General features: G+C 42.2%; 2 protein-coding genes across 2 annotated transcripts; one reads left to right on the top strand and one right to left on the bottom strand.

The window, feature by feature from the left end:
* Positions 1-398: 398 nt before the first annotated feature.
* On the top strand, positions 399-5,172 carry ap5b1 (adaptor related protein complex 5 subunit beta 1). The gene is made up of 2 exons (XM_061219370.1): positions 399-915; positions 2,143-5,172. The coding sequence occupies exons 1-2, from the start codon at positions 772-774 to the stop codon at positions 4,840-4,842; spliced, it is 2,844 nt and encodes a 947-aa protein (XP_061075354.1). The 5' UTR covers positions 399-771; the 3' UTR covers positions 4,843-5,172.
* On the bottom strand, positions 5,163-8,768 carry c14h1orf50 (chromosome 14 C1orf50 homolog). Its single transcript, XM_061219375.1, has 5 exons — positions 8,603-8,768; positions 8,101-8,216; positions 7,650-7,736; positions 7,121-7,252; positions 5,163-6,090 (listed from the first exon to the last, which is right to left on the bottom strand). Exons 1-5 carry the CDS (start codon positions 8,649-8,651, stop codon positions 5,908-5,910), a joined length of 567 nt encoding a protein of 188 aa, XP_061075359.1. The 5' UTR covers positions 8,652-8,768; the 3' UTR covers positions 5,163-5,907.
* Positions 8,769-9,301: the final 533 nt, after the last annotated feature.

The following is a 9,301-nucleotide window of genomic DNA, read 5'->3' as shown; positions in this document are numbered from 1 at the left end:
GTTTAGTAAATCTAAATGGAAAAGATTGCTCAATCTAAACCAAAAAAAGTTAGATTAAATACAGCAAATTACTTTACTTTAAGTGTTTTCGGTGCATTCTGCCAAAATAAATGGCAAAACTAATTTTAGCAAACATTCTAAAATCTTTCATTTGCAATACAAGGAGGTTGAATTATGCATTTATTAAAATAAAATATTGCTACCAGCTAGTTTCGCTTGCTTACTTTAATATCATGTTATGTCATTAAAATATCCAGTTAGTTTGTCTTATTGCCATATGACTTTAATGACCTACTTTTGTAGGACGAATTGCCTTACTCTGCCACTGGATGGTGCTGTTTAGGAGGCATAGATGAATTCCATCGACGCAGACTCCGCTCCTTTGACAGTGGTTTGGTCATATGATACTACATGATCACGTGATTCTTCAATAGGGAACTAACTTCTGAAGATGGAAGCATAATGGAAAAAATAGCACCGACTGCTGCCGTTTAGCATTGATTTTAAAAAATATATTTCTTTAACCGGGTGATTAAAGTACGCATTTATTTTATAAAATAAGACGCGTTTGTTCCTACTAATCGTGTATGGTTGTTCCACAAGCGTGCGTGCTAGCTTGCTAACCTAGTCTAAGTAAAGCAAACGGACTCGGTATGCACCCGACCAACTGTGGCAAAGCAGCTTGTAACATTTTCAAAAAGTCATCTAACTAGTTGTGCCATTTCTAATTTTGAAGACAGACGATGGATTGAATTTGGGTAACCGTTCGCGATGGCAACTCCAAGTCCATGGCCCCAGAGAATCTCGGATTTCTCACGGAGTCCATCTCAGTTCTTGTATAGCACAACGTCTGAGTGCTTCCTGGCTGAACTCCTGTGCGAACTTAGAGATGACAAGGCGAGTGAGAGCATCAAGGTATGTGCCCCCAACTAACTAGTTTCTCTCAACTTTTACATTTAAATATTCGAGAGTGATGTTTCGAGGGATTGTGTAAGCCACATTATGTCAGATATACCTATGCATGCCATGAAGTATAACATTCCCAAGTTCATATTCTGCAAACATTTACATAAACATGAATACATTTTTTGATCAAGTGAAAGACCTGAAGTTAATCAATAGGTTGTTTTATTTAATAATTAACACTATACAGGTTTGGCTCTTTATCATTTTCTTTGTCTGGATTTTTTACATTATCTTCCTGATGGTTAATTTTATTCGCCAGGGAATTTTATTCTTCATGGCATGCATAGTTATCTCACATAATGTGGCTTCCGTAGCCCCACTAAACATGATGCACCTGATTAAGCCTGCTTGATACAATTCTGAGATTGCAATTAGGGTTGGAACGAAAACCAGCATACACAGGGGGCCCCCCAGGACCAAGTTTTGGAACCATTGTTCTCAATACTTTATGGCATGGGTCAAGGGCCGATCCGCTTCAGGATTTTGTGCCAACGTCTGCTCTCAATTATTTAATTAGCTACATAATGTCTTGATCAGACATTTGTATATGCACCAGCTACAGCCGCAGACTGCAAGTGTATCCTAAAGGTTGTACTGTGCTCAAAGTGAACCAACATAATTTCTAGAGCTGTCAGAAAAAGAAAAATAATTAATAAATTAATTGGTTAAAACAAAAACCAGTTTGCAGACCGGAGTTGTGCACCCCTGCTTCATTGGTATGGCATGCACTGTGTTGCCAAAGCAAATATTACAATGAACAATAGTAATAAAATAACCACTCTACAACTTAACTCATATATGCACATCCAATATTAAGTACACATACTTGCATATGTATGGTATATATAAAACATGAGCATTAACTGTAGATCTCTCTATCTCTCTCTCTCTCTCCCCCCCCCACTCTCACACACACACACAAACTTAGTAGATTAAGATCTTAATGAGAAATTTCAGTTGGTTGGATGCAGTGATTAATAAATATCAATTTTGAAATTCACAAGTATTAAAGAAATTGCTGTATTGGAAGAAATGTATTTTAAGATGAAAATGTTAGCTACATAATGCTATTCATTTTTTGAGAGTTTTGTAATTAAATCTGTCCACCAGAAAGCTTCAATGCAAGCTTCTCATTTCCATTATAACTACTGACATTTTATTTCTTTACTGTTGCAGATTCCATTGCTATCGCTCCTGCAGGAGTACCCCAATGTCCTGTGCCCCAGCTCCACAGTGGGAGAAGAGACTGTCCTTGATCTACTGGCCATCTTCAACCAGGCTCCTCCCAGATCCATCAACCTGAAGTGCCACCTGCTGCTGTCAATCACCAATGTCTTGGTGTGTACTTCCCGTTTGGAAAATCAGGGGAATGCAGCCGAGTGTTTCCTGGACCTCTTGTTTCAGACCGTCCAGGACACGAACGATCTTAAGGACGGGCAGGCTTTTCACTCTCTCAGGGCCATAGCCTGCGACTGCCTTCGTGAGGTAGAGACCTGTTTCCCCGGCCTGTTTTCTCAGAAGCTGGAGGCTCTTTACCTCTTGAAGCAGCAAGAGATGACACCCCTGCACCAGGCATACGGCATCTTGTACGCACTGAGCCTGAAGAACGCCATTCACCTTTTGACTCAGGGAAGTGGGGCTCCCGACGGGGAATTGAAGAGCCTTTTGTCTGGAAATGAGGGGTTGGCTTGGAAGGCCATTGAGAAGCCCCTCCCTCCTTTCCCTGCAAGCTCCATGAGTCAGGTCCCTGTGCTACAAACAAACGCAAACACAGACATCCGAGAGCTTCGGTCAATCATCTCCATGCTGCTGGAAGAATCCTATCTACTGACCCCCGTATCCCAAGCTTCCTTGCTCCGAGAGCTTGTGGAGGTCGTGGCGATGGTCCAGGCTCTCTCCCCAGCCATTTTTAAGACTCAACTCCTCCGGCTCTTTGGGACCACGGAGGTCACGCTCATGCACGCCACACTGCTCATGAAGGCGGCCTTCACGGACAGCCTCTTCACCACAGAGGATGAGAACTTCTTCATCAAGAGACTGGTGGGCATGGCCCAGCACCCGCTGCTGAAAAGTGCACAGAAGCTCTTCTACATGAACTGCATCCTCCATTTTCCAGAGAACCGGCCCATTTCCAGCAACGGTGAAGAGAGCCTGCCAGTACTGGTCACCCCTCGCCTGGCTGCCTCTCTCCTGCCCACAGTGTTCAACAACAGCAGCACCATGCTCTGCAGGTTGAGCCTGCTCAGCCTGGTATACATGGAGGCAGACGATGATGACGACAAAGGGGTAAGCTATCTGTTCGACCACCTGATGGCGCTCCACAGAATCGTGGACAACCACGGCACCAGAGAGATGACGGTTACGTTTTTCAGAGCCGCTTTTACCTTCCTTGGCTATTTTTACGACTCTGAGAAATTCACCAGTGCCCTGACAGCAAGGCTTTGCGAACTGTACTCAAGGCACTGCTACCTTGCACCCAATCTGAACAACTTGGTAGACCGAGCCCAGGAATGTTTGGGGGATTCGGCATGGCCAATCCAGCTGCTTAAAGCCTTGCAGAAGGTGATTGTAGAATTGCCTGTCCCAGAACTGACTCTCCAGAACCTCAGCTGGCACCTTAAAGTTTTAGGTCGTGTGGCGAGAGAGAGCCAGGTTCCCCAGAGAAATTCTCTGCGCTTTCTGCTCGGTGTGCTAATCCACTCCAGCCTGTGCTCCGGAGGAGGCTGGCGATTGGGAAACGCGGTCCTTGCGGTCTGTCGAAACTTACTCCTGCACCCAAGCTTGGACCAGGTGTTCATCGAGCTAGCAGACCTCCTGCAGCACATGATGCTCCACTATGAGGACACCGACATCCAGGATCACGCCAGGTTCTACTACACCCTGCTGACCAACCTGTCCAGAGAGAAGCTCTCTGGGGTCCTGACCAAGGGGCCAGAAATCGGGCCGGCGAAAGTGAGATCCCTGTCCGCCATCATGGCAGAAAGCGATGAGCAGTCCAGCTGCTTGACTGTGCACCAAACGAAGAAGCCAGTGCTGCAGCTCGTGAAGGTCCCACAAAACGAGGCGAGGGCATCCAGCAAGGGCGAGTCTGAGAATTTTGATGACAAGGAGGTGCTGATGGTTTATCGGGAACAGTTTCTCGACCCCGTTTTTGCTTCCAAAGTGAATCTGAAATGCCATCTAACGCATGTCGGGGAAGTGGCAGCTCTTTACCACAAGCTCTTCAGCATCTGTCTCCATTTTGAGCTAACAGACACCAATTATGAAGATGTTCAGAACATCAGCGTGCCGTGCGTCTTCAAGGACAGGAAACCCCCGGTCGTCCATCTCAAACTGAAGCCTCGCCATCCTTACCCAACACACCTTCGTGCCAGTGCCATGTTCGCCACTGAGGATGGGCTCTCTTGGTACACCCAGCTGGAAGACGTCTTTGTGTCTTTCCCAGATGTCTTCCTTCCACTCCCCGTCAAAGCTGATTGGTCCCAGGAGAGCCGAGAGCAGCTCTTTGACCATATTTGGAGATACACATGTTCCGAGGAATGCAGCCAGTCCGCCACCAGCCTGTTCTGTTTTGAGCTTGGAGACCGTAGTCTCTGTAGCCTGATAGACCTGAACTTTCACCCTTACCTGATCTCCAAAAACCAGAACCAGGATTGTTACAAGGTCTTGTTCTTCCTCCCTCCTCAATGTCATGTGCTACTGAACATCACAAACACAGAGGATGCTGTTCACATTAGTATCGCTACTGACAACTGGAAGCTTTTACCTTACATAAACTCTTACTTACAAAATGTCACAAGTGAGACGCAAAGAAATGCAGAAAGCATAGTGCAAGTGCCTGATGCTAGAATAGAAAATGCATCGAGTGAGGCGTGAATGGATATGAAAATGACTTGTTTTTACTAAAATAAATCCCTTTTAATGCTTTCCACTAAATGTTTGCTTATGAGTTAAAACTTTTGCTATTGATTTTCTTTATAACCAGTCCTGCTGTCTCTGATTTATTTTCATGAACCATTATGAAAATGCTGATCTGCCTTTTGTTTTGCTTATTTGCTTCTCGTGATATCATTGTTCTCTTTTTTAATATGCCACACTATGCATTTTGTTTAGCCACGTGTTGTGAAGGACAGATTTTTTTCCCTTGTGTGTGGGAATCTTGTATATTGATTCTATTTCTGTAATAAAATGACAAGTTAAAGTTCATCTATTTTATTTGATATTGGATGTTTTACTTATCCTTACCTGAGGACCCAGTGTACATTTCTTTAATCACATAAAAGCATTTGACAATATAATAAATTAAGTTGCTATAACATTGAGTAATCCATGAGTGCCATCGCAAATATAAATTGCCCAAAAAAGATGTGTACCATTAAATACTCCAGTCTGTTTCACAGGCACCAACCAAGACATTTTCAGGTAAAAATATTGGACTGTCTTCAGCGTTGGTTCTGATAAAGCTGTGGTTGGTGCACTTATCCCTTTAAAGCAATTAAATAAAGTAATCGAACATAAATTTCAGTAAGCATTTTTTGCACACTTGAATGCATACATTGGACAAATATAATATGAATCATAGCTTATTCTGAATTCAAAGGTTTGAACTTCTTTAAACATTCTGTTCCTCACTGAGATGCCTGACTCCACTAGGATGCACTACAAATTGACAGAAAGTATTGCACTGTAACAGACACAAACGGTAGGTTAATTTAACAGTTCACTGGTATATATATTTTGAATGCTGGATACATTTAATTGTGAGGAGGCTGGAGGACTTAAGGATTTTGAAAACTGCACAAATTTAAGGCTCTAGTTCTGCACCAAAAGGTGTGATTAGGCTTGCTAACATAATTGCTAAGAATTGTCTTGGTTTAATTAATTAATAATTAAGTCCAGACTGCAATGGAAGGCAGTTGGTTCTTGGTCATGGGCATTCATTTAGGACAGCCCCTGAAAGTTGGGCTCCGTCGCAGAAGGGAGGGCAGTTTGCTGGTTCAACAGCTTGTCCATGATGGCGGTTTCAGAGTCCCTTTTTTCCACATCCTCCAGCGGTGTCCAAGACATGTCGTACTGAAGCTTATACCCGCCAAGGAACTTGTGTGGGCAGCCAGGTCCCCATTCCTTCAAAATAAAAAGCAACCAAAATCAGAACTGACCTGTTTTCAGACTTGTGTTCAGGCTTAATATCGTCTGTTGCACTGAATGGAACACGTAGAATAACTCATTTCAAACAAACACAGAGACTTGAATCTTCACACTTGCTTCTCAACAAAATGGAACTTACAACAGTTTAACAAGGTGTTAGCTCACCTATTGAGTATTGGTCTTGAACAAAATGTTCAAATTCTGCTAATCTCTCCTACGTACCATACACAAATATTGTAATTAAACTTAAGCTTACACTCTTACAACCTTATTGTGAAGGGATAATAGTGACAGACAAATTAACTGTCCTAAACCAGTGTTGGTTCTCTAGGACTGCATCACACACAAACTTTGATCCCTGACATCAGGGAAACGCCACAGGACTGACACTGTTACATAATTCTGAACCATTGTAAAAATGGTAAAATTGTAAATGGCAGGCATTTATATAGCGCCTTCATCCAAAGCGCTGTACAATTGATGCTTCTCCATTCACCCATTCATACACACTCACACACCGACGGCAATTGGCTGCCATGCAAGGCCCTGACCAGCTCGTCAGGAGCATTTGGGGGTTGGGTGTCTTGCTCAGGGACACTTCGACACAGCCCAGGCGGGGGATTGAACCGGCAACCCTCCGACTGCCAGACGACTGCTCTTACTGCCTGAGCCATGTCGCCCCTTAGTTAAAACATTACTGTCCTTCGATAAAGTTGAGAATTGATCATTCTAGCTTTCTGAAGAGAGTGTGGGGAAAGTAGTGAAATGATTCTACATTTCCTCATAAAATTTGATGATACACAGAAATATTGTGGATTTAATTCTGTTACTTTGGAGCGGTGGTTCTCAATGTTGAGGGTGGGGCTCCCCAGGTCGGATGTGGTTAGGGTTGAAAGGGGGGGGGGGTCCTTTAAAAACTAAATTAGCACCCAAGGAGGACCGGGGAGGGGGGGGGGCACTGCTTTACAGGAAGGTATCGAGAGGTAATGGCATCACTCTGCCCTACCTCAGGTGAGAGGATGGAGAAATAGCGCTGCCCTGACTCGCGCAAGTAAAGGTAATACATGTTCCCGGGTTTCTTCACCACATTGCAGGCTGCATGATGCAGCTCGGCGTCCTTCTTCGCATCTTCCAAAACCTGAATGAAGGAAACACAACACAAAATCGATGAACCAATCAGTCATGTCCTCACCCCTACTGGGCATTTGACATAAATTATTTACGGAGCACTGTTAAAAGTTCCATCTTCATGAGCAGCCTGTGTTATTCAATGTCGATTTATATAATGACAACCTTAATTATCATTGTCAATTTCCTGTACAATTCCCTGTTCCCCCTCTGAGTCAGGTTTTACTCAAGGCTTCTTCCTGTTATCAGCCAGGGAGGTTTTCCTTGCCATTGTTGGCCTAGGCATACTCTTTGGGGCCGGTTCTCTGTAAAACTGCTTTGTGACAAAGCCCCTTTGTTAAAAGCACTATTTAAATAAAAATTGATTACTTGATCAATTGGCAAGAATTCCGAAAATGCCACCTTACCTTTCTTGCTTGCTCCTGAAGGTATCTTATTTGATCAGCGATGACAGTCAATCTGTTACATGCATTGGCTCTGATAAACTCATCTCCCTGTGAATCCAAAAACTAGCATTACATTTTTTTTGTAGAAGCCAGTTTATCAGAAGTTTTAACAATTATACAACTTGATGTCCTTCTCCTTTGTCACTTATAGCTTAATATTTTGTCATAGCATTATTGACTTAGCTAGCACCTTACTGTAAGAACAAGAGTTGATGTTCATGGCTGCAGAACAGCTGCTACCTTTGTACTTTTTTGTCCTTTTCCTGGCATGTATTTTGTACCCAACCACATTATTGCATGTTGCTTTGGATGAAAGTGTCAGCCAAATAAAATATGATGTTATATCCTAAACCAATATTTTATTTTTTAAGCAAATAAAATAGCAATAATGATACAGCATAATATCCCTTACTTTCTGCACTTGCTGCGCCAGGACAACGAGGTCCATAGGATCTCCAACTCTGTTCGTTTGATAGGAGCTCACCAGTTCCACACCACTCGGGGCGCTGTTGGTCTCCACCAAGGTAACTGCATGGAACAGTAATACAGTAGTGTGGGGCATGTCAGAATTAAACTGCTAAGCTAACGTGAGTTACTCTCGCTGTCACGTTGAAAGTTTCAATTTTATCCAATGCAAAAATTTTTAAAAGCTGTCAACATGTCAATACGTGCTGGAAACAACTAGCTATCTATAATACAAGAGATTGTTCACTATAGCTATATCACACTGGGCTGTCGAAGTAAGAAAATCACATAAACATGCAGAGCTAGTTTGTTGGACAAATTGGAAGCTTAGTTTCTTCGGTATTTCACGAGTAGTATAAAAATAATCTTATGCATCTGGAAATTCAGAGGGTAACGTACTCGAAACGACAATTTGCAATTACTGTTTATTTTAAAATAGAACGGCTTACCCGGAGTGGTTTTGTTAAGTTGATTTGGTAAGCTAATCGTCTTTTCCATTTTTATCTACTCACGCAAAGCACATGTAGTTACTTTCCAGTGCATACAGCACAATTTCGCAACAAACTCCAGTCAGTACTCAGTACGCAGCGACGCAAGTCTTAGGGGAATCGAGGTCCTTCTTTGCCGAATGCCTGTCCGCATTTATGCCTGACTGTATTTAAAATATAAAAATTGCTTATGTTTGCAAATCAGTGAAATATGTGGTATTAACATCTATATAGATTTTCTTTTACAAAAATAGTAGCAAAATACGAAGTAAAACGTCTAAACTTTAGAATATTTTCCTTATAAACTCCAGGCACCAACTGCAGCGTTCGGCTAAATGTTACGAAAGGATAATGGTAAATTAATAGTTAAAAAAGAAAAGCAAACAAGTTGTCCTCTCTAGTATTACATCACCAAAACCATTTCAGGATAAAAAAACACACAACATATATGTGAAAAAAGAATTTATTTTGGTATACCTGGACACAATTGATATCAAAATGATCGGAAAATGCATATATTTTCACCAATATGTTTGACAGAAACTAAACAAGCCTAGTCCCAAATAAATTATACCTTTATTTTCTTACATTCGTTCAAGTAACTTGGACCAGGGTTTCTTCATCTTACTATCTCATATATTTTACTTACTTTGTATCTAG

This window comes from Conger conger, chromosome 14 (assembly GCF_963514075.1).
Source record: "Conger conger chromosome 14, fConCon1.1, whole genome shotgun sequence".
Classification (NCBI taxonomy): Eukaryota; Metazoa; Chordata; class Actinopteri; order Anguilliformes; family Congridae; genus Conger; species Conger conger.
This window is presented reverse-complemented; position numbering and strand designations above follow the sequence as displayed.